This window comes from Copadichromis virginalis, linkage group LG3 (assembly GCF_057382275.1).
Source record: "Copadichromis virginalis isolate Kocher_CV1m ecotype Utaka linkage group LG3, C_Virginalis_male_GT1.1, whole genome shotgun sequence".
Classification (NCBI taxonomy): domain Eukaryota; kingdom Metazoa; phylum Chordata; class Actinopteri; order Cichliformes; family Cichlidae; genus Copadichromis; species Copadichromis virginalis.
In genome coordinates this window covers 20,283,659-20,310,223 of record NC_140620.1, presented here as the reverse complement: position 1 = coordinate 20,310,223, position 26,565 = coordinate 20,283,659, and the positions used below count along the sequence as shown (strand labels likewise).

Below are 26,565 nucleotides of genomic sequence, written 5' to 3'. Positions count from 1 at the left end.
TTAACACCATTATTAATTAATGTAAAAAATGGTTTGTGGTTGGTGGATGTGTCAGCAATAGAAACAAACAGAAGTCTGAAGTTCTTCCCTCCTGGGTCTCCACTCTGTGTCATTTTTTTATTTATTTGTCTTTTCCAGAGGCAAGCATGTTTGCCCCTTAAGTTCTTACACTTAGTTTCAGTAATCTCCATCCAGGAACTGAACTGAAAAAGAACTGAACATGCCAGTCACAATATCAGTGCACAGCGTCAGTAGGACATATAGTTATTTTTCTAGGGTCTACAGCCACAACATGCTGTTAAAACCTTCTGTTTTTGTGATGAGCAGCCATTTAGTGACAGTTGGCTTAAATAGGGAGGAGCTAAAAAAAAAGAAAGCTTGTTTCAGAGACAGAATAAACTAAAGGGCTGCTCCAAGGCAAATAAAGAAGGATTAGTTTGGAACTGTGATTAATGCAAAGTTACTCTAGTAGAGTCCAAGAATAAAAATAAATACTTTGAACTATAAGACGAGAAATTTGCTGACCTTGGTTTGTTGTGCAGCTCAACAGTGAGATCACAACTACAAAGAAAGGCAGATGTGTTAGTTTGACATTTCACAACTGAGACCAAAAAAAAAGAGTCCAGATGTGCAGTGATGTTTTCATGATGATCTTTTAGCAGGCTGAGCAGATGAAGTAGCAAGCAGCAGACTGGATATATGCAATGGAAAGAGAACAGACAGAAAACCTTCCTTTTCACACCTTAACACTTTACATCTACCAGTTTTTCTTTTACAAACACCTGAAATACCAAAAATGTTTTTTTTCCAGTCTTTTATGTTCTTGACATTTTGCTCTTCCTCCTTTTGATGAACATACAATGAACAACTGAGTTGCGCTGAAACTAAAACAAAAAGAAACAGGCACCGATAAAACTGTTTTAACAAGTTTTTTTAGTTATGTATTCATAGTTTTAAGTAACCTGAGTAAGTAAATAAATAAAAGTGTTGTAGGAACCATGAAAAACACCCTTAATATTTTCTCTTGTTGCTTGTCACGCCTTTTGAGCTCCAAAAGCTTGGCAAAACAAACACTAAAAAGAGTATTTGAGAACTAAATATGTTATATCAGCATGTATAAAATATATACAAATATTTTCTAATCTTAAAAACAAAGTGTGGACTTACATATCAGCGACAGTAGACACGTGCTATCCATTGTACTGCTTTGAACAGTTTTCTTTGATCACTTCACTTTTTGTATGACCCCTCCCAACAGCTGCAGTGAGGGTTTTGCAACACGTTAGCTTTTTTTTTCAGCATGCAGCTTTAATCTGATCTGAAACAGATGCAGAAAAAATAAAACACTAATGCGTGGCACATAAATGTGTGTGTGATCCCGCTGCATGAATAAACAGATTCCAGACTGTCACTGAGGCAAAGTGAAAACCTGTCTTAGCCTGCTTGTGTGTGTGATGGCTGCATGCAACCACACAATTCAAATACTCTGGTTTCTATCTTCCTTCTACATTAAGTTACATTCTACATTAAGTTAAGCTATTGTCAATGTGGTTTTAAGGTGGACCTTACAATAATAAAGAAAAACCAAACAAACCCTTTTAATAGGAATAAACCTTCAGCAGAACAAGACTCAGGGAGGGGCGGCCATCTGCTGGGTAAGAGAAGGAAGACAGGACAAAAGACAGACTATGGAAAGATCCAGAAATTAATAACAAGTATGATATAGTACAGCGAGGTCTATTAACACATAGCGACTGAAGAAAAATAACTCAATGCATCATGGGTGTTATAACCTCAGGATAAAAATGCTCGGAAACTCAAGTGCCAGTTTTAGGACGTTTACTGACCACTTTTAGAAACAACCACAGCTAGTCGCATACATACAGGAAACTGTCCCACACATAACATTCCGGCAGGGAGAACCCTGAAAAACCTCTGAAGGTTCCGGGGTGCAACATACATTAACAACAACACTGTCTATAACAATGGGAATCCCTGGTCCAGCCCTAACTATATGCTTTAGCAAAAGGTTTTAAGCCTAATCTTAAAAGTAGAGATAGTGTTGTCTCCTGAATCCAAACTGGAAGCTGGTTCCATATAAGAGGGGCCTGAAAACTGAAGGCTCTGCCTCCGATTGAGTTACTGTATATGTGGAGCTGCCTCTCATTTGGGCAGGTCATTTTGTTAAGTTATGATATTTTGTTAAGTATTTTTTATTAGAATTCTGTTTATTTGAACTCTGAAACTGAAACTGTTTTTGGCCAGCACAGGGCCAGCAGCACTTTTGTGGAGTTCAGTGGTCTTTTTTTTTGGGGGGGGGGTTCTCTCTATTCTGATTGGCTGCTTTAGAAGTGAACAGTTATAATCTGAAACCTTTAACCGTTCTGCATAGGCGAGTTTAGATGCTTTTTGGGGATACTCAAGCGCCTCTAAAAGTACAAATAGCAGTAATATTAATTCCTTTTAGTATTATTTTCTGTCAGAATTGACAACATTTGCAAGCATAACCTGTTGTTACAGAGTGTGGCAGCCTGTTACAGCAGCTCTTTTGAAGAGACTATATCCATTAAATTATGGGTATTTTTTAATAAAAGCCTGAAAGTAGAATCACTCCTGCCTCTTTGTTTCCTCTTCTCAGACCAGAAGATCATCACATCTGAGTCTGAACAGAACACAACACTGCCATGTCGAGCTCCAAACAACAACAAACCCATTATAGTGGTGAAGTGGAGCAGACTACCAATTCTCTCCAGCTGTGTTAATTAATTATCTATATTTGCCCAAAGTGTTCCAGTGTCCCAGGTTACTATAGTTACACATAAGAAACATAAGAAACACATAGCCCTGTGAAGCATATACCTGACAATCTTTGTTGGAAATGCAAAATTGAGGTGGGGACTTTCTTAAATTGTTTTTGGGAATGTTCCCTTGTAGCTCCTTTTTGGAAGGAAGTTGTCTCACTTCTAAAAGGTTGGTCAGGATTAGAATTGCCCTTAACTCCTGGATTGAGTTTGTTAGGAGACCACTTTCATATCCCAAAAATTCATAAAAATATTTTTACTGTTGTTATGGTTGGACTAGTAACTGCATTGAGGGTTATCCTCAGGCACTGGAATACTACAGTATGTCCTGAGCTGAAAGATGGGATCAGAGCAATGGCAGAGACTGCTTCCTATGAGTCCATGCTCAATAAACTTAAAAATGATGCAGAAGACAAAGATAAACATTGGGACTACTTTTGGAACTATCTGAAGCAAACAGAAAATCACGATCATAATACCATAATGTGAAGGATTATTAACTGTGACTACCAGTCCATATTTTATTTTACTGTCATTTTTATTTGCCCGCTTCTGTCTCTTCTATTTGAACCTAATGCTAGTTTCTTTTTCCTTTTCTTATACTTTTAAGGGGAGGGGGACACCAGCAGTTTTCTTTAAAAGTTTTTTTTTGAGGAAGAGAAAGAAGAAGGAAGGAAAAATACACTACTCCATCTTTTCAGAGGCATTTAAATTTGAGTTTGTTTCCTAAGCAAAAACAAACACAATCTATTCCAACAGAACATGATAACACAACCAAAATAGCACTCTCTAAAATGCCATGTGTTCGATTTGACATGTTGTTTCCTATTGATGTGAGATAACTGAAGAAATTACTGCTGTTTATTTAATAGTTTATTTGCAAGAAACAAGAATGAAAGTTACAAATGTATTGTGCATGACATGGGTATTAAAATGTGGTGACAAAGCCAGGTGCAGATGCGTTACAAGTTAATCTGGTTGTAAGGCAGTTTGCCACAGGTGGTGCTGGTGGACTGGATTCCGTTTGAGCACAAATAATGCAAACTGCACACTTTAGTTGTGAGGTTAAGGAAAGACGATTCTCCAGACTGATCACTTTCACAGCACTGGTGTGGTGACCTTGCAGTTCTCTCACATATGGGAGTATCACCAGAAAAAATGGTTTTTAATATTTTTTTGCTCAAGAACAATAAGAATTATAGATTGTTGTATTTAAACCAATACCAAAAATGTGGATAAGTGTTTGCAATTCATGATTTACAAACACTATTGCTCTCATCTAACAACAAACAGCAAAGAGGGGTGCACACACAACCACACACTAATGGAAGGAGCTATACATATAAACCACAGGTGTCAAACTCCAGGCCCCGGTGTTCTGCAGGTTTTAGATCTATTGTTGGGGAGCTGATTTAAATGGCTAAACCCCTCAACAGGTCTTGAAGATCTCCAGAGGCCTGGTAATGTACTAATCATTTGATTCAGGTGTGTTGACCCAGGGAGAGATCTAAAACCTGCAGGACACCGACCCTCGAGGCCTGGAGTTCGACACCCTTGATATAAACAAGTATGGGACTTGATCATGGAACATGACAAAGTCTTCTTGAGAACAGATAAGAAATCTAGAGTCGAAAGTTTATGAACTGGTTCAGAAAACATGTAAAAGAAAGTGGAAACTGATGATAAACACATGGCACTGGGTTTGATTCAGTTCGTAACTGCTCTGTGAGATTCTGTGGTGACATCATCACCCTCCTTGTCCAATCCCTGCTCACCACTGGTTGATCTGTTTATTACCTGGGGGCAGACAGATCAATTAACCAGAAGATGGAAAATTAAGGATTTAATTTATCACAGGTTCAGTTACAGACAGCCGTTAATTATCAGGGTATTGGTTACTAATTAACAGGTCAGTGTGTTACATGTGCTTCTATGATGCTAAATGTCCCTGTGAGGAGAGACAAGATGACGTATGGACAACACCAGTTAGTGACTAACTGGTGACTTGATGGACTAACTGTTAGTCCATCAAGTCAAAATGCAGGAGGGACATTCCAGGGATACCCATTTTTACCTGGATAAATAATTCAATTCAATTCAATTCAATTTTATTTATATAGCGCCAAATCACAACAAAAGTCACCTCAATAAAGTATTAATAATAAAAGTTTCACATAATGTGGTCAGTGTTTGTGAGCCAAACAACACTGTTGGCTCACGGCTCGAAGCTTTGCTCGACTCTCAGTCTTGGTCCCCCACATCAGCTAACATGGACATTTTGGGCAGAGAAACTCCACCCACCTGCTCTCCAATCCTTCTGTTTTTGAGGAGCAGCCTTTAGTGAAAGTTGCCTTAAATATGAAGGAGCTAAAAAAAAAAAAAGCTTGTTTCAAAAAGAATAAACTACGGGGCTGCTCCAAGGCAGATAACGAAGGGTTATTTTGAACTGTGATTCATGCAAAGCTACTCAAGTAGCGTCCAAGAATAAAAATGAACACTTTGAACTATGACAGAAGAAATTTGCTGACCTTGGTTTGTTGTGCAATGCAATGGAAAGAGACAAAACCTCATTTTTTACAACTTAACACTTTACATCTACCAGTTTTCTTTTTACAAACATCTGAATTACAAAAACATTTTTTTTCCAGTCTTTTATGCTCTTGACATTTTGCTCTTCCACCTTTTGATGAATAATTATGATAAACAACTGAGTCGTGCTGAAACTAAAAAGGAGAAGAAAGAAATAGTGTAGTTTTAGGAACAGATAAAACTTTTTAAACAACTTTTTTAGTTATGTATTCCTTGTTTTAAGTAACCTTAATGTGTTCTCTTTTCTTTAGTTTCGCTCTCTCTTGTGGCTTGTAAGCTCCAAAGAATAAAAGACAAACATTAAAAAAAAGTATTTGACAGCTGAATAATAGATACAGAGAAAAACCCAACAATCATATGAACCCCTACGACAGTGGGAATGAAAAACTCCCTTTTAGCAGGAAGAAACCTCTGGCAGAACCAGGCTCAGGGAGGGGCGGGGCCATCTGCTGCGACCGGTTGGGATGAGAGAAGGAAGACAGGATAAAAGACATGCTGTGGAAGAGAGACAGAGATTAATAACAGATACGATTCAAACCCGAGAGGTTTATTAACACATAGTGAGTGAGAAAGGTGGCTGGAAAGGAAAAACTCAATGTATCATGGGAATCCCCGGCAACCTACGTCTATTGCAGCATAACTAAGGGAGGATTCAGGGTCACCTGATCCAGCCCTAACTAATCTTGAAAGTAGAGATAGTGTCTGTCTCCTGAATCCAAACAGGAATCTGGTTCCACAGAAGAGGGGCTGAAGGCTCTCCCTCCGATTGAGTTACTGTATACGTGGAGCTTCCTCTCATTTGGGCCGGTCATTTTTTTGAGTTATGATATTTTGTTAAGTATTTCTTTTTAAAATAGAATTCTGTTTATTTGAACTCTTTCATGGGCCGTCTTAGTTCTTAAAATAGTTTGTTACTGTCATTTTAAATCTTTGTAATTTAGTGTCTTGGTATAATGAAACTATCACCAAGCATCTGAACTGTACATGTAAAATAATAACTAGAGCACTCAGAGCTCCATCTGAAGGGCAATAATTAAACTGAAACGTGCAGTTTTATGATGTTATTACATTATGGTGATGTCTGACCCTTGACCTTTGGCCTATGACCACTGCTTACTAAAAATGCCTGTTTTATTATCTTTACCCTTATGATTGGAGCAGAATTGGCTGAAATTATCAGTATCTACACAAAATCTAAACATGACATCTTTAACTGTGGAACTGCTTACTGATTATCCCTCTACTTTCGAGGGGTGAATAAAAGACAAAAATATAACATTTACACAAGTGTTCATGGCCTTGGCCATGAGACTCACCTGCTTACAGCCTGACACTGCTTTTAACCTGTTTGGTGCTAAGGTAAAGAATGTAATTATCTTCATAGGCCAGCTGGTGGTGCGGTGCTTAGCATTGTTGACTCACAGGAAGAAGGCCCTGACTTTAAATCTACCATCTGGCCTTTCTGTGTGGAGTTTGCATTTTCTTCCTGAGCTTCATTTTTAGTGAGTAAACGTCTAGCATTTGATTTCTGTAGTGATTAAAAACACACAGCAGCCACTGAGGCCTACTCATATAAACTCCCAGAAAAAGAAAATCACTAAGAAAGAGTTCAAAATAAACGGGACAAGAATTGATTATCACCAAATCTTTATACAATTTTATTTTTTAAAGGGTTTGCAATAAAATTTATACAATAGGCCTGTAAAATAACTAAAAATGTTCTATTTTTCTAGACTTCCTTATAGGTATTTATTTTGTGACCTGTCCAGGTACTCTGCCTCTGGAGTAGACTCCAGCCCCTCAGTGACTGTGATTGGATAAGTGGAAGAACAGGGATTCTATAAAGGACGAGGTAATCACCACATTTTATACTGACAGCAGTGGTGATGTTAAAGGGCAGGGGTGCCCAATCCCGGTCCTCGAGAGCTACCGTCCTGCAGCATTTAGATGCATCCTTGTTTCCACACACCTGAATCAAATGGTTTGATCTCTTCAGCATGCCATCGTGTTTGGCAAAGGCCTGATAACAAGCCATTCATTTGATTCAGGTGTGTGGGAACAAGGAGGCATCTAAAAGCTGCAGGATGGTAGCTCTCGAGGACCGGGATTGGGCACCCCTGTTAAAGAGGTTAAACTATTATAAAGCAGCTGCTGTTTTGTAACACACAGTTTTACCAGTAGATGGCAGCAAAATGTAAATGTGCATCATATCTAGCTCTGGCTTTATAGAGAGCTTTAACAGGAGGCACTCTGTGCTGGTTCAGGAGATGCAAGTCAGAAAAATGTCCGGTCTCAATCAAACACATTTATGAGTTTTCAGTTTATGACTGAACGCTTGTGTCAATAGACCTCTCTGCACTGAATCATACTTGTTACTAACAGTGATGGGAATAATGGCGTTACTTACTAATGTGTTGTCTTGTGTAGTTAGTGTGTAGTGTTGTGGATAGTTTTGTGTTGTGTGTCAGAACAATGAGGTGACTGCTGTCTCCAGGTAGAAAAAGGAGTGATACACCTGCTGCTGTCCGGCCTGCAGGTATCAGGCTGTGATGTTCTCCTTTATAGTGGACAGAAATTTTTGAAGTGGCACAAATAGTTTGTGTGGCACTTTATTGAATGCAGAACAGCTGATTGTTATGTAAATAGTTTGAAATGGTTATTAAAAAAAGGGTAAATGGATGCAAATAACTTTTTTGTTTGCAAAACTTGTGCCTATGATTTTAAAATTGACAATTTATATTTGCATTTGAAGTTATAAAATATGATTCATTAAAGATGTTTGTGGTTGTTACAGTAAAAAATATAACTTTTTCTACTCTGATTTTATGTTTTTTGTCTGATTTTAGATCAATTGTGTTAATACAGTATGTCAAAATGAAAATATAACTGTAAATTCAGACACGTGAAGTTGTGCTGAAAAGGATGATACCAAACAAGGCAAAGTAAATAGTTTTTAAAGGTGAAATGTAGAGGAAACATCAAAAGTAGTTAAAAATTGCCAATTATACCCTGGACCTCAGAGGGTTAAACATTTTTTTAAAGTAACGCAATAGTTACTTTTCAAGTAATTAATTACTCTTAGAATCTTGTAAATCAGTTAATAACTCAGTTTTGTTTTTGAAGAAGTAACTAGTAACTATAATTAATTACTTTTTCAAAGTAACTTGCCCAACACTGGTTATTAACCTCTGTCTCTCTTCCACAGCATGTCTTTATCCTGTCTTACTTCTCTCACCCCAACCAATCACAGCAGATGGCCGCCCCTCCCTGAGCCTGGTTCTGCTAGAGGTTTTTTCCTGTTAAAAGGGAGTTTTTGCTCAAATAGTCCAAACTCCAAAATAACTTGTTGAAGTTGGCTTTTCACTTTCGAGAGTTTTTCATCATACAAAATCATGAAAAACAAGAAAAAATGACTTTAACCATTTAAAAAAAAATCAAAATTTTTTTTGGTTGTTTTACTTGGATTACTTTGTACATAAAGATGAGATCTTTTCACACACATCATGCACTGAGGCTTTCTGCACAGTTTGCGGCCACTCAAGAGTGCCCATGCTGTTCTTAGCCTGTGGTTTAAGGTTTATTCTTTATTTTCTGCACTGGAGAGTGAAGTGTATCAGTTAGCCACAACCAAAACAGAACAACTCAAAAAAATCTTTTATCTGACACCCTAGTCACGTGAAACCCACAGAACCACATGAGAAAAACTAGTGAAAAAATCTTTTACAAAACATGATCTCTACATCTCTACTGTGGGATGAAGAGATGGATCTGACAAACATCAACAAAAAAAAAAAAAAAAATAACAGTGATCACTGAGGACATAAAACAACTTCAAGCTTAGATAAGTCTTTTAAATAAGTGTGTGTGTGTGTGTGTGTGTGTGTGTGTGTGTGTGTGTGTGTGTGTGTGTGTGTGTTGGGGGGGTGCCTTTAAGTAATATGTAGGTTTTGGTTAGGTTCATAAAATATACTTTTGAACATGTTGATGTCCTCTCGTCTGAGGTGTTGGTGGGGTCAGTTAGAGACCAGCAGCTGGATTGCGGCAGTTGGACTGGTGGACTACTACAGCCCAGAGTAGATGATGTTCGGCACTAGTTTAAAGCCTGAAAACAAACACACACAGTTCAAAGAACAGGAAACAAAATTACAACCTTTGTAGTTTAATCAAAACCAACAACATACTGTGTAGTATGTGGGCATACTGTGGGTACATTGCGGGCCCACAATGGACCTCATTGTTGGCCCCCCTCCTTGCTTAGTTTCGGTAACCTAGACTAGTGTGACAATCACACTGACCCACACAGCCCTAGTCTGGACCCCAAAGGGGCATATTGCTGTATATATCCCAGCTCTGGAGAAACCTGAGCTTAACATGATTCCCATGTTCCAAAGAATCTGCAGTCCATAACACAACTTCAGGGTGAGCATGACAGAAATTGCAAACAGAAACATTCTCAGATAAAATGATCTAACTTACATCAAAGGAAAACAAAAGGAAACACAGGCCTCTTGTCTGCCCCCCTGACATAAACAGGAGAAAAACATTTTATTTTATTTAAAAAACACCTGTGCTCTAGTGACTGATAGAAACAGATTAGATTAGATTGTAGAGCTGTAATGCATTCAAAAACGAAACTGAAAACTGTACAGCTTCCCTCTTTTGTTAACAACTTTTTATATGATTTGCAGATTTTTTTTCGATGTTGCTTTGAAAATAAATTGACATTCAGACTTTGGTGAGCCATGAGGTTACAGGTACATATTGATACAAAGATATTCGGTTTTTATTTGGTTGTTTTTCCTAAATTTAGCACAAATTCAAGCATTAAGATGTGGAACTGACTCCTGTCAAAATAAAATGATTTTTTTTAAAGATTTTAAAGGTCATGTCATATTTTTTAAAGTGGACCTATTCTGATCATTGTCAGCGTTACATTTTTATCTTTAAATTTCACTGGTCCATTATGACCCTCAGTCCATCCTGGTGCATACATTGACTTTTTTATTTGAAACACCTAATATGAACATCCAACAATGAAAAAGGTTATATATGACAGGGAATAAGAAAACCACTTTTACATTCGCTGTACCTCCAGTGCTGTTTGGTCTGTTGGCTATTTGTCCATCACTGACATCTTCATATATTCCCACTGTTGAGTAGACTGCATCTGGATCACTTCCTGTTCAATGAAGAACATTTAGATTACTGCAGGTACAAAAGCTGCAAGAACAGTGTTATATTAAAAGGAAATAGCAGTAGTTGCAATAAAAGCAAACAAGACATAAAACATCCAAGTCCAGGCTTAAAGCAGCAGTGCCCGGATTACTTGCATTGACAGTTACTTCCGTGCAACTGATATAACCTGGGAAAAAACCCAAACACATTTATGTCTTTGTTATTAGGCAAAGGTGTGCATTTATGGAGCTTTAACGTTTCTTGTAACCGAACTATGACGCTTGTCAGAAGTTTGCTTTCAGTGTGTAGCGCAGTCACGAATGACTACACGCATCACGATGGAATAATTAATGCCTACAGGTTTAGTATGTCTACTCGCGTTGTTCATATTTTTTTTATAAGACTGTCGAATAGTAGTTAAAACAATAAAGACCTATTGTGCCAGTATCACCATGACTCTTTCTTGTTTGTTCAGAATAACGGCTGAGAACATGGCATTTTAGGGCTACCAAAAAGTGATTGTGGCCTATAACTTGTGACAGAAACAATATTTCTGCTTGTTGGGTATCATACTGAAGGGCTATATGTGACATATCATATCCCAAACACTCTCCAAGAACTGCTGAATAACATTTAACAGAACATCAATACCTGTTGGGTCTGTCTAGCACAGGCCCACTGCTGGAATGAGACAATTTAACTACACAGTAAAAGCATTGAACACCAAGTAGGCAAAGTTCTTTGTGTTACTCATGCATGAGGGAGACCTGACCGGAGCCAGATGTCGTTCCGCCCACTTGACCTCCGTCGAACTCTCAGCCAGGTTCCCCATAGCACTCCTTTTATTGTGGTTACATGAATATGCATAGGTTCATCAACATATGACGTCTACATACTGTTATGATCCAATGTTGTGTTTGTTTTATGTGTGACTCCTCCCACCAGAGGATGGCTATGGGTTTCTTCCCCTTTTCTCTCTTTTTTTTTTTTTTTTTTTGCCTGTCCCGTTTGGCTCTTTTGCCATCAGAATTGTTGTCTAAAGGCAAAGAAAGATGCCCAACGGATTTACTTTACCAAACTGACCATCCCAGCCTTGCCGTAATGGTCCATTTGATTCACCTTTTATTGTTTATTTTATTTTCACTTACTGAATACGGGACAGACTTGACTGGGGGAAAGAAGGGGAGAAAGAAAGAGGGAAAGAGAAACAGCTGAGAAGAGGGACGGGGGAGAAGGGCAAAAGACAAAAACCAACAGAACGGGCAGAGAAAAAAAATGCATATATCAATCACCTGGATCACCTGCTGAGAAAGAAAAAAGAAAGCAAGCAGAAGAGAACAAGAGTAATAGAATAAACAACATCACAATGATATATGGGAATATGACAGTAAATACTAAATGTTAAACATTATTGTGCAGCACATAAGATCAACAGAACACAGTGTGCTTTGAGGTAGGAGCCAAAAAGGGTGTAGTTTGTGGGTGTGATCACCCGTGTGTACACCTGTGAGCATGGACGCGCTTGTTTTTTGTTTTTTTAAAAGGTTCCTTCATGTAATAATCTGCTAGAGGGTGTGGGGGGGCCACAGCCCCGTCCTCCAGGGCGTGAAGCAGGTGTGGAGGAGATCAAAACTCCAGACATCCAGAGGCCCCCAGAACACAAGAGACCAAGGAAGACCAACAGAGGGGCAGCTGCGCCACTGTCCCGGAAAGAGCTGAGGAGAGTCCCAGATGAGGGCTCACTCAGCAGCCGCGGAGCAGAAGCCAGGGGGAGTTGCAGTGACGCGCCCGTGAGCTCCGCCGGCAGCCAGCTGCGCCTGAGTGACCGAGCCCCAGGCCGAGAGGCCGGGGGCACCCCACCTCCGAAGTGGCCCGAGCGAGCCCCAGGCTCCAGGCCCCGATAAGCGGCCACCAAGGAGTGAGCCGGTGTGTACCTGGACGCCCATCCCCGGACACAAAGAACCACCAACGCACCGATGTCTGAGGGAGTCCGCCACTGGCAGGGGAAGTGGTGGTAGGGGGAGATAGGCCTCCATACCTTGGAGGGCCTGAGATGTCCCCAGAGAGGTGGCGCCTGACACCCAACCTGACATATAGACACAGACATACAGGCACACACAGATACAAACATCCATTCCCACCCTCATGCTCTCATATGCACTTACTCCACACTAAACCAACGTGGAGACAGACATAAAGAGACGTTGTACACACGATCACACTCCCCAAGCGTACTCTACAAACCGGGTCTAGGTGCCCCCGCCCCTGGAGGGGGGAACTGCACCCAGACCCAGGTGGTGTTTCCCTTTTCCCTGCGGTGGGGGGAGGCAGACCGCCCCGACTCCGCAGCAGCAGGAAGGCTCCACACTCCAGACCGCAGTCGGACGGCCAACTCCTCCTCCTAGCCCCCCCTGCTCCAGCAGGTCGCAGAGAACGGGGGTGAGAGAAGACTCCAGACCTCCCTCCACCCGCTCATTGTAGTGTTGATGCATGTGTGTTCTAAGGTGCATTTAAAACCCAGGAGGGCTTGGAGCTACCTGCCAGAGAGCAGCAGGTAAGCGCATGGTCCCTCCTGCTAGCCCTCAATGTCTACGTGTATTTAAAATTGAGAGGTGGGCAACGATGCCAGGGGTGGGGTGTACACCCTGATGGTACTTTGGACTCCGTGTATCGTGCCCACCCCCAAGATCCTATATGTATGTGTAATGAGAGTGTGAGTAATGTGAATGTCTAAGTTGTGGGATAAAATTGAGGCAGAGGAGGCAGAGGCAGCCAGAAGGGGACGGGGGGGGGGGGGGGGGGGGGGGTAGCCTCCTCTGCACCCTGGTGACATACCCCTACTCCAAGGCCCTGCATGTATGGGTGGTTGTGGTGGAGCGGGAAGAGGGAGGCAGCTGGAGATGGGGAGGGAAGGAAGGGAGGGGCAAGTGACCCCTCCCTGGGGCCAGCTCCCCCGCTGACCCCAGTAGGCACCCCCATACTCCGCGACCCGCCAGGGAAAGGGGGCCCAGGCCCATCCAGACCGGGCCCAGTGCAGCAGCGCCGCCCGGCCCCACAGAGCCCGGGACAGTCCACCCAACCCCACCACAGAGAAAACTGCACCCACCCCACCATCCACTCATCTTCCAGACTACATAAGACAATAAACACCCAGGCTGAGATCTTCCTCCACCTCTCCTGTATCTCCCCCTCCTGCAGAGGGAGCTCCTGAGGAGAGGAAAGCTCCTGCAAGATGTGACAATCTCCCCCACCAGTTGAAGAGCCCCCCAGGTGGCTCGACGCACCGGCGGCACCCTGCTCCAGGGCTGGGCCCCCATGCACCCACCCGCCCACAACCCCGGCAACACACCAACCAGGACCCAAGCCCCCGAGGCCCAGTCCAGGTCCCAGCCCAGAGACGGAGCGCCCCCAGAACCTCACGCCCATCCCGGACCCACCCAGGGCCAGCCAGGCTACCAGGTCAGTAACCCACGTCCGTCAGCACAGACCCTCCCCTAGCCCCGCTGCACGCAGCCGCGAGGAAACAGTCACCGGAGAGCCAACAGAGCCCCTAACCGGACATGACCGCTACCCCAGGTTGAGCCCCCCAAGGAAGATGCCTCCGGGGAACCCCCCGACGCCCTAAGCCTGTCCCTACCCCCACACCAATCACAACAGTGAAGGCGGGACCAAACTATGACCCCCCACCCCCACTAGGTGATGGAGCTGATCAAAGGAGCCCAGAGCAATTGATCTGATGTGGTGGCAGAGGCTGTATCAAGACTAATGTAATCTAATAGATATTTTTCCAGTTCATGAGGACTGTTTTCTTGGCTATGCATAGGGCAGTGAAAACCATATGGGCGATATTCTTTTCTGAAGTGACATTATCTAAGCTGCCCAACAAACACACTAAGGGGGAAGTTGGAATGTTACATTTCAGACACTTCGATAAGTCTTCACATATCTCGCGCCAAAACTTCTGAACTGGTGGACAGAACCAAAGAGCGTGGATATAATTGTCCGGTGAATTGGTTTGGCAGTGTGAGCAGTTGTTGGTAGACGTAAAGCCCATCTTGAACATCCGATGACCTGTATAGTGCACTCTATGTAATATTTTGTATTGAATTAATTGAAGACTGGGATTTCTAATTAGATGAAAGGTTTTTAAGCAAATCTGAGACCAGAAGTTTTGGTCTAAGTTAACTGATAAATCCGCTTCCCATTTTGCAATAGGAAGTGATATTGATTCATCTGTTTTAGAAAGCATTCTGTATATTTTGGATAGTAATTTGGGGGGTTTAAGAGTAAGAAATTGAACCACACTTGGTGGTGTTTGTAGTTCAACTTGACCCGGTTTAAATTTCTTTTTTACTATGGATTTAATTTGTTGATATTCTAAAAATCTTTTCTTGTTGATCCCATATTGTGTAACTAGTCTGTCAAATGAAATAAATTCTGTTCCTTCTAGTATATGTTCTAAATATTTGATTCCTTTATCACTCCAATCTGAAAAGTTTATCATATTATTGTTTTGTAATATGTCAGGGTTGTTCCAGATAGGTGTACGTTTGCATGGGATTAATGAAGACGCCGTCAATTTTAGAAACTCCCACCATGCTGTCAGAGAAGAGCTGATGTTGATGCTTTTAAAGCATTCATGTCGTTGGATGTTTGAGCTGATAAATGGTAGGTCTGAGATCTCTAGATTATTGCAGAGTGCTTGTTCTACATCTAGCCAAGGTTCATCTAAGAGGGTGTGTTTTAGCCATCCTGAGATAAACTGAAGCCTGTTGGCTAAGAAGTAGTGCTGAAAGTTAGGCAGTTCTAGTCCTCCTTTATCCTTGGTCTTTTGTAGTGTTTTTAAGCTTATACGTGGGGGTTTATTTTTCCAAAGGAATTTGGACATACATGAATCTAGAGATCTGAACCAATCTTGTGGCAGTTTAGTTGGGATCATTGAGAATAAATAATTTATTTTTGGTAAGACCATCATTTTTATAGCGGCAACCCTTCCCATGAGTGATATGGGTAGACATTTCCATCTAGCCAGATCATCTTCTACCTTCTTTAAAAGTGGGATATGGTTTAATTTAGTTAGATCTGCAAGCTTGGGAGAAACATTAATACCTAAATATTTTATATTTCCCGATTGCAGTGGTGTAGAAGAGGAATTATGGAAGGAGCAATTAATCGGTAGAACTGTAGATTTTGACCAGTTAATTGAGTAATCTGATATTCTTGCAAAAGAGTTTATCAATTCAATCACCCCAGAGATATTGGTTTGTGAATTTTGGAGAAAGAGTAACACATCATCCGCATAAAGGCTGATTTTATGTTCCACGTTCTTGCATTTTATGCCCTTAATTACTGAATTCTGTCTAATTGCTGCTGCTAGTGGTTCAATAAAAATTGCAAATAGTGAAGGGGAGAGTGGGCATCCCTGCCTGGTGCCCCTCAAGAGACAGAAGCTGGAGGATGTCTGGTCATTTGTTCTAACACAAGCTGTTGGGGAATTATATAATATTTTTAACCAGTTTATGAAAGAGGATCCAAAACCAAATTTGTGTAAAGTTGCAAATAGAAATTTCCAGTTAACTCTGTCAAATGCTTTTTCTGTGTCTAAAGAGAATATTGTAGTTTCTAGGTTTTTACTGTATGAGTAGTCTATCAAATTAAGTAATCTACGTGTATTTGTTGATGAGTGCCTACCTTTTATGAAACCAGTTTGGTCAGGATGAATTAAGAGGGGGGTTATTTTCTCCAGTCTCTTTGAGAGAGCTTTGCAGATTATTTTAAGGTCTACATTTATAAGGGATATTGGACGATAGCTTGAGGGATATACAGGGTCTTTGCCTGGTTTTAGCAGGAGATTAATGTTTGCAGAATTCATATTTGATGGAAGTCTGCCCTTTTCTTTAATTTCCAACAACGTTCTGTAGAAAACTGGTGCTAGAATCGACCAGAATTCTTTGTAGAATTCTGCAGGAAAGCCATCTGGACCTGGAGCCTTATTATTGGGCATACTTATCAGGGCTTCCTGGAGTTCACCTGGTGTCAGTGGTGAATCCAGTGCCATTGCTTGAGTGTCCAATAATTTTGGAAGAGTTATGTTGTCCAAAAACTGATCAATTTCTTTTTTAGATGGGTTTATTTGTGGTGAATACAACGTTTTATAGAAATCCCTGAAAATGTTGTTTATTTGTATCGGTTCATATAATGTGTTCCCAGATGAATCTTGAACAGCACATATAGTTGTTTTTTCTTTATTTATTTTTAGCTGGTTTGCTAGAAATTGACCGGATTTATTACCATGTTCATAATTTTGTAGGCGTAGTCTTTGTACTAAGAATTTTGTTTTTTTTATCAATTATCTCATTTAATTCTAGTTTTGTTTTGCGTATTTTGTTCAATGTTTCCTGATCTTGGTGGGACGCGTAGGCTTCTTCTAGTGATTTGATGTTTTTTTCTAATTCCTGAATATTTTTGTTTTCTTTTTATGTGATGAGAAAGAAATTATTTTACCTCTCATCACAGCTTTCCCTGCTTCCCATAGAACAGAAGCTGATGTTTCGGGAGTGTCATTATAGTTCAAATATGAAGTCCACTCTTTTTTAAAATATTTAATAAAGTCTTCATCTTTAAGTAGTGATATATTAAATCTCCAGTTTTTTCTTGGCGTAGTATTATTCTTGTGCATTAGTGTTAAAGATACAGGACCATGATCGCTGACAGCTATAGGGTGAATCTCAGTGTCTGAAATGTCGTTCAGCAGTGAGCTGCTGACCAAAAAATAATCCAGACGAGAGTAGGAGTGATGGACATGTGAGAAAAAAGTATATTCCTTACTGGTGGGGTGAAGGGAGCGCCATGCATCGCAAAGACCAAAGTCGCTCATATATTGTTTGATTATATTTGTGGACTGCCAATTACGCTGAGTTCCCGCTGTATTGAGCCTATCCATGTCTTCATTTAGTCCAAGGTTGAGGTCGCCTCCAAGAACAAGTGTGCCATCTAAGTGTTCAGAGAGTGCACTGAAAAAACCGTGAAAGAATGAGGGATCATCAACATTTGGACCATATACACTTGCAATACATAGCTTTTTATCACGTATAGATAGTTTAATGATTAAGAATCTGCCCTTCCCCTTTTCTCTCTTAGGAGGTGGACACCTGGGCGTGCCTGCTGAGTAGCTGGGTGGAGTCTCTTCCTGTCCTTGGATTGGATAATTGGCTAATCACCTCCAGTAGGGGCCAGATGACAGCCACCTGGCCCCTCTCTCCTAACCGCCACCATCCAACAAAGAACCTGTGTTTTGATTCGTTGCTGTGTAGAGTTTCTTTGACAAAGTGATTTGCAAGTATAACCTCATTTGTGTGTGTGTCTGGCGTTAGTACCTCATTTTTGTAAATAGCTGTAAATAGATTTGTCAAGTAACAATCGTGTATTTTGTTCACCTTGTATATATCCTTCACTGCAGCAGTAGGCGTGAGAAGCCATTTTTGTTGATTACGTTTTCTCCTGTTTTTCATTTATGAAGTTAGGTAAGTGAATTATTTTTTGTTTGGTTTTTATTTTGTGTAGGAAAGCGTAGGGACCATTAGGGAGTTTTGTTTGTTGTTTTTGGCTCACTGCTGAAGAAAATAAATGACCCCATAAACGACTTCCCTAAACCTGCTGGCCTGGAAGTCCAGCAGTTCATCTAAACAAAAGGCACAGCTTAAAACAGACATAGCTACGTTTATCCTACCATAAAACAATAAGAGAAGGTACGACCTCTCCCATGCTCCCAGGATGTGGGTGTGAATGCCAGAACACTCTGGAATGCACACAAAGTCTTGGCAGACTCCTAAGAATCACACATCCTATCACTACACAATCGATTATACACCTCTAAGCATATATGGTTAAATATTTCTAAGCATAAATGACAATCAACAATATAAACCCTGACAATACCGATAATATGCCATTTTCAAGCTGCCAAAAAGTGATTGCCGCTGTTGAAATTTCCCAATTCTTTGAATCTTTGGGCTGAAGGAAGGACAGTACTCTGTGTATAAATGCTCAATCAACAATCATTTATTTCCATACAATTCAACACTTATGAGCATTAGAACCATCATGATGGGGAGACCTGCCTGCAGAGGGTCACAGCAAGTCTCAAAATGGTGACGGGTTACTCAGCTTCTTATACTCTCTAGTGGCCCCCACCTGGTCGTAAAAGCCTAAACATTCACATTCTTTCTCTCTTACGGCGCCTAAGTTATGACCTCGGCTCCCTGTCTTTCTGCTCTTCATATCTGGACAAGGTCCTCTGCACACAACATTCTCTTCATGATTCAGCAGTATGAAATGTCAAGAAACAGTGTAACACATTCAACAGTGTTGAGTAATACAGGTCAATCCACTAGATCTAATGATTTTCACACTCTTTTAAGTCAGAAGTATAATGCAAACTAAAACTACATACTAATCACACACTCTATATTAAAGGGTATAATATGATCTACAGCAGTTAACATACTTCAACTATTTTGATTACATATATAAGGTAACATATAATAACAGAATAATATCACACCGCCTATAACTTGTCACTGAAAAAATATCTCTGCTTCAAAATTGTTCGATATCACCCAGAAGGGCTATATGTGACACATCATATCCCAAACACTCTTCAAGAACTGCTGAATAACTTTTAAAATAACATTAATACTGATAAGATGTCATTTTCAACCTGCCAAAAAGTGATTGTGGCTTATAACTTATCACTGAAACAATATTTCTGTTTCAAACTTGCTGGAAATCATCCAGAGGTGTTACATGCAACATGTTACATCCCAAACATTCCCTTAGAACTGCTGAATAACTTTTAAAACAACATTAATACCGATAATTTGTCATTTTCAACCTGACACAAAGTGATTGGCGCCTATGTCCTGTCACTGAAATAATATTTCTGCTTCAAATTTTATGGACATCATTCCCTAGGTTTTTATGTTACACATTTTGCTGCAAATTTAAATCAAGCCTTTATTGGACAGTGCATAAAAGGTCAAATTTCAAAAATGTTGTAAACCCAAAATAATACAAAAAAAGGATAATGATCAAATGGAAAGGAGGAGATCTGCTTAAACACATTAGGAACACCAAGTAATAGGAAAGAGAAAGCAAACGGTAATAAAAATGTCATTCCAATACAGCACTTATTAATTGAAACGAAAACCAAAAACGAATAACAATTACATCCAATTAAAGAAACCACCAGTTAAACTAAACTAACAAATAGACCAGAAACAGGGGGTATAGCCAGTAAACCATGGAACAACATATATATTAATTCTTTGCACACAGTAACTATGCTAACATGTTAGGAAACACAATTGAACAATCCTACAAACAAATTGCAATCAAAGCTGAACTCTAATGCTGTGAACAACACAGAAACACACACAGCAACACGAACATAAATGAATGAATTAATAAATAAACAAACAACCAATAAATATTATATGAGACTTTTGCTTTTTATGCAGTTTTTGCAAAGCTACATGTGGAAGGAAACCGTGACCTAGGATGAGCTGATGGTATAAGATGTAAGTACAACTCCTCTGATTTTATATGCAAAAAAAATTATTGTACTAGCTTACGTGGTTGCAGTTCTACAGGGATTTAAAAATAGTTACGCAAAACGGAGCGTGCCCGCTCTGACCGGTTTTAAAGGGTAAAATAAATTCTAACAACAGCTGATCAAGCTTAAACTGTCAGGGCTCTGTGTGCGGGCAGGCGGAGAGGAGGATCCAAGCGCAGGACTCGAACACGGAATCGTAAATCAGAACCTCAGCTTTATTGCCGACATGAAAACCCAAACGTGAAGTGACGTGACTACAGAAGCCAAAGAAACACACAGGCAGGATCTGAGGGTATGACACGACACCGAGCATGGGAAAACACAGGGCTTAAATACACAGGGTAGTAATGAGGGAATGGGCAACAGAAGGGAGACACAGCTGGGGGAGATCAGGGCTAACGAGACGGGGGAGCTAAGCTGCACACACTAACATAAGACAAAGACTTTCACAATAAGACAGGAAACAAGTACTAAACCAGATGCAGACATGACACTGAGAGACAGACTAGAAACTGAACAGAAACTGCAATTCACATGAGAACCCAAAACCTAAGAACTGATCCCTCACCAAGAATAACAGAAACAGATCCATAATGATAATAATAAACAAAGCACCAGAACATCAGAAAACAATCCATAATGCAAAAATAAACCAAAACATAATAAACTCAAAATACTGGGTCCAACGGACCCAGAACCGTGACATAAACGTGCTGCTGTTGTTTAGCGCGACATCTGCTGGTTTCTTCTTTTTGGCGCAAAGTGGGTGATAAACAAACAAACAAACAAGAGAGACGATCAGTTGATCATTGATCAGTTTCATGATTGAAGTAGCAACAGTAGGGTGGCCCCTAGAGACAAAGCACATACAAACTCCTAAATGCATACAAAGTCAGAAGCACATACAAATTCCAAAACACATGCAAACTCAAAAACACAACGGAAGTGCTCCACGACGCTAGGGGCAGTGTTGAGCTCGATTTTGCAAAATAAACGGGAAGTTTGTTGCAAAAATGTAGGCCTTCGCGGTCTACGTCGGCCGGTTCCTTCGAAGACCGAGAAGGCCGGAAGTGTAAGGCTGTGGAATGGGACAGTCTAGCCCTCAGATTTGCGTCACCGCTGTCTCGGTGGAGTTTAATGAACTCAGCCATCTGCGCCTCGCTATCTAAAATATAACAGGACACTGGTCTCACACTTCTGTTTAATCAGTTTTCTGTTTGACGTTTATTCAGCTGTGTGAAAATCCTGGAGGAGCCCACCCGATGGATTAATTAAGTTCTATTTAATCTATTCCAATCTAATAACTTTGATCTCAGGCAATCTGATTTACTCTGGAACAAATGAAACATCGAAAAAAGCCAAACAATTGCATTTTTAAGTTATCAAAGTGATTTATATATCATGTTTAACCTGAGTAGCGAAAGACCACAGGGGTCTGAAAACGATGAAGCCGGGAGTCCGCTGTTCTAGCCGGCTCGAGTGACCATTGAACTCCCCACCCCCGGCCTAGCAACTTTTGAGTTTGCATGTGTTTTGGATTTTGTATGTGGTTTTTGGAGTTCGTACGTGTTTTGAAGTTTGTATGTGCTTTGTCTCTCGGGGCCACCGTACAACAGGAGAGGGAGGGGGAGAGAATGAGAGAAGAAGAGGCAGCTGTACAGCGTAAAGACACAGAAAAACTCCAGCTTTGTGTCTTTTTCATTCTAGCTAAAGTCCGGGACAAACTGTGTTCCTTTTCAGCTCAATACGAAACACGTAATATTTTCTCTGAATACAGGACGATTCCGTTTTTTACGTTGGTAACTAATTAAATAGCTTTAAACAGCATCTGTATATTCTTTATTATTCTTTTTTTTTTTTTTTATCCAGGAAACTACCAACAATGAAGCTGTGGGAGATAAGAAAGGAAATCATGTTAAAAACGGCTTTAACTGTGTTTTTCGTCTCATGTTTCCTGGGACGTCTGGATTGTGAAGGTAAGATGTGTTTACCTGTTTGAATAAATCTTAAAGATTTTTTCTGTTCCACATAACAGTTGAGTTAAATTCAAGTGAACTTTCTGACAGGGAACATAAGTCCACTTGTTTTTTTTTTGGTCAAAAGTGGAAGCTGACATTACCTCTTCTTGAACATCGACTTCCTTTTTATTCCATCAAAACAAAGTGTATCTTAATATTTTTTTTATTTATTTATTTATTTTTTACCATCAATTAGAATAATAATACACATAAACATTCTGATTATAAATGATGAGAAGATTTTAAGAGTCGGTGTTTTGTTTTTCATAAATCGTGCAAGAAAAAAAACATTTAATTGTAGTTAAATTCAAATGCTAATATACAGAACAGGTTCAGATCATCAGACACAGCCTCTCAACTGTCTGGCCTTATGTACAGGTCCTTTAGAAATAAACTATGAAATGAATAACATGCCATCGCTGTCTGGTACACAAAAATCAACAGATTTCTGTATTAAACACCCTGAATGTGACTGACAAGTACAAACAGGTTTTTATACCTTTGTTTTATCATTTTGTACAGACTCTGGGCTTTTCCACAAAGTATGTGAAGCTATTTTACCCATTTTAGCTCAACAAAATCATTTAAAGGTCGAGTGGAGCTGAAAGATCCAGAGATGAAGAATGGAAACTTTTCTATGATTCTCAAAAATGTCACCATGAACGACGCTGGAATATATGAATGTTATGCTGGATACAACAGACAGAGACCTCAGCTTTTGAAGAGCATCAACCTGAAGGTAAAAGAATGTGAGTGTGAAGTTGAGCTGTTTCCTGGTTGTTGATGTTTGTTTCTAAAGATGTTGTTGATGAGACTTTGTAGAAAGCAGCTGGTCTGAGTGATGTGATCAGAGTGCAGTAGATAATGTCTGACAGCAGTTTGAAGAGGAAATTGATTCTGTTCTGTTCTTCACTCATCACCTACCTGACAGCTGACACCTCACACCTGTTTCTCACCTGCAGGTCAGACAGGAGGACAAAGTGGAGGGAAGGAGGATGAGAAGAATGACGGAGGTCAGAATTGTGGACTTACAGTTGGTCTGTCAGTTTCTGCCATGCTTCTTGTTGGTTTTGTGTTCTACAGAAATCGTAGAGGGCGACTTCTTCCAAATAATCCAATGATTTGTGTTCAGTGGGTTCATAACTGAGCTGTGAGTCCTGCTGCTGTTCCAGGTTATTATCAGTAAGTTCAGCATTCAGACTGACAGAGGAGAGACACAGGAAACAAGACAAAATGAAACTTTGCATTGTTTTGCATAATTATATGTTCCTGCTCACCATACCAACAAACTGCCTAATTTTAAAAATAATTGTCAGTTTAAATCATTATCTGTTTGTAAAATATTTTATTAGATTTTATATATAAAAAACAATAAGAATGTATTTGAATTGTTACAGATTATCTAGTGATTTTTAAAAAAAGTTCGTAACACATAAACATGTATCACTCAGCTACTGTACTGGTGTGAATGTTATATTCTCTTATCTCTCACACACACACACACACACACACACACACACACACACGATAGATTAGGCTACACTCTCTGGTAGGAGAGCCAAAAATACAGCCTGAACCAGCCCATTGGATGGGTTTGAAAAATGGGGGGGCTTTTTTTGACAAAAATAGACAGAACAAAATTGTCAATATTTTTTTGAGTGAGTGAATAATTTAATAAAAACAGTTGTTCTTCAACTGTTTTGTCTTCAATTGTCAGCTCATGTTCAGTTCAATTGTCAGTTTCATGTAATTACATTTAAAAGTCAAAGATTTGCTGCTCCTAGCTTCTCTCTCTTCCGTCCTCCCTGACAGAAGGTTTTTGTATTGTATCTTTATTTGTTTCAGACATATAAAACAAAAAAACAATATATACACACTACATATATTTTCATTTACAGATACGAATATATATGTAGATATACACACACACACACACACACACACACACACACACACACACACACACACACACACACACACACACACGTATGTGTTCAGATAAACAAAAAATATATAATGAAATAAAACAAAATCGTCTGACATAATGTAACAATGTTTGGTCTGAAAAGGAGTAGGAAGAAGTATGAACATACTTATTAATTCCTACCCCTGCTCAACATCTTATTGATCCCACATAATTCACCTAATTCCCATCATCACATACTTCACACGATACACGAGGAGAACCTATATAAACTTGGCTACCGTGACTGATATAATTTGGATATAATTTGATATTTTTATACATACAATGGGTGATCATCTTTATCGGTATCATATTCTTCCAAAATCAGTTTTCGAAGTATTTTCATGAACTTACTAATTCCTGAGCATTCCTGAGGTTTTTCAGACAGGTTGAGCAATCAGGCTTAAAAAGAGGAACAATGATCACTTTTAGGTTTTAAACACAATCTCATAATTAATATGGGGCTGGGGTGGTAGAGTGCAGTGGTTAGCATGGTTGTCTTACTGCAAGAAGGTTCTGGATAGCAATCTGCCAGATAGGGTGTTTTTGTGTGAGATTCCTCTGAGCACTCTGGCTTCCCCCAAAAGTCCAAAAACATGCATGTTTGATTAATTGGTGATTCCTAATTGAATTTTTTGGTATGTTAGCTCTATGACAGCTGTGATGGAGACTAAATTGAATAACCAGTGCTCTGGAGAAAAGAGGAAAAAAGTCAGAAGCAAGACAGAATACATGTGTACATGAGAGAGAGGTGGACAGGTGAACATGTATGGAGTAAAAGAGTTTAAATATCAGGGGGATGACAGGAGGAGAGAAGCTGCAGAGAGGCGTGTAAGACTGCAACTCTGCTTCCTGGTCCCAACTCTGGATTGTCATATTTTGGGGGGGGTTTAACAAATTTGGCCAGATTTCTAGAAATGAGGGCTGCTCCATCCAAAGTTAGATGTATGGCATTTAGTAACTGCTAAAATAATGTGTGTTTCCTGAGCAGAATATTTATACTAAATCTCAAGACAAGATACCTGTGGTAACTCCTCAAAAAGTACCCCTAATCTGTTTATTCCAGGCTCAATATCTTGAGCTTTAAAATCCGCTTTTTGCATTTCAAAATAATCCTTCTTTATTTTACCCTGGGCCTTGGTGGTGACCCTTAATTCAAACAACCTTCTTCTAATTGGTTTCCGATGGCCAACAGAAGGTTTGAACAACAGCTTGGTGGGGCATGAGACGTGAAATGTCTTAGCATAAAGAGTGGAAGAAAAAGTAAATACTGCTAGATTCTATCCAAAGTTATAACTAAAGAGCAGCTGTACCTCTGGTCCTCTTTGCTCTGATGGTTATCTGTCCGGAAATGATGTCTTCTGTTCTCACTGCTGAGTAGACTGCAGCTGGATCACTCCCTACACAATAAAATGAATTCAAATTACTGTAGATATAACAAACATTACAGCACTGTTATATTTAAAAAGAAAATACACGAGCACTGCTGGTACAGTTCTCTTGGATGTTTTATGTTTCATCATAATCTTCCATTTATTCCCAGTGTTGCTATAACCAATAATGTAGTTAATGCACTACAGCTGTGACAAATATTTTATTATTTGTAATGTTATATCATGAGAAGAGTAAGAGAAGTAAGAGAAGAGTAAGTAATAAGGAATAATGTTTATAAACCACAGCAGCTTTTCACACTTTTTTCTTATCCTTTTCTCATCATCTCTTTGCTATGAAAAGACTGACCATATGGAACTGTTTGTGTGCAAAATGAAGGTAGAAAACCACAGAGCTGCCAGAAGCTATTAATATAGACTGACACACTTCACCACAGAGCACAAAGCAAACTGTTGCTTTGCAACATGAATGCTATTATTAACCAAATCAAAATAGACTGGGGCAAGAATTCTCATTAGCTTCAGAACACAAAAACAGGATGCTGCGGCTGTGGTTACAAACTGAACGTTGGCTGTACCTGAAAGCAGGCAGTTAGTCATCTTTGTTCTGTTTAATCTGTCTCTTTATACATCCTGCTAACAGCTTCTGTGTGAACAAAACCCAAATAGAGACATGGGCACCTCTTCTGAGCTGCTTTGGGCAATTGCTGCTCAATTCCAAAACTGCTGAATGATCTGTTGCCCAAAAGTTGATAGAAAGTCACAACGACATTATACTGTATATTAATCATTACCAATAGCAGATCACGCCTCTGCAATGTTGCGTGGAGATCAGGGGCAGTACCTGTGGACTGGCAGACCGGGGTGGTGGTCCCCATCTTTAAGAAGGGGGACCGGAGGGTGTGTTCCAACTACAGGGGGATCACACTCCTCAGCCTCCCTGGGAAAGTCTATGCCAGGGTGCTGGAAAGGAGAGTTCGTCCGCTAGTCGAACCTCTGATACAGGAGGAAC

General features: G+C 40.0%; 1 protein-coding gene across 1 annotated transcript in view; it reads right to left on the bottom strand.

Annotated features, from left to right (window-relative positions):
* Positions 1-26,565, bottom strand: part of LOC146713299 (Fc receptor-like protein 5) — a 60,729-nt gene that overhangs the window by 26,967 nt on the left and 7,197 nt on the right. The window contains exons 6-7 of the mRNA XM_085446730.1: positions 6,112-6,137; positions 870-884 (exon numbers count right to left, since the gene is read on the bottom strand). Coding sequence (XP_085302856.1) covers positions 870-884; positions 6,112-6,137 — 41 coding nt within the window. The remainder of the gene's footprint in view (positions 1-869; positions 885-6,111; positions 6,138-26,565) is intronic.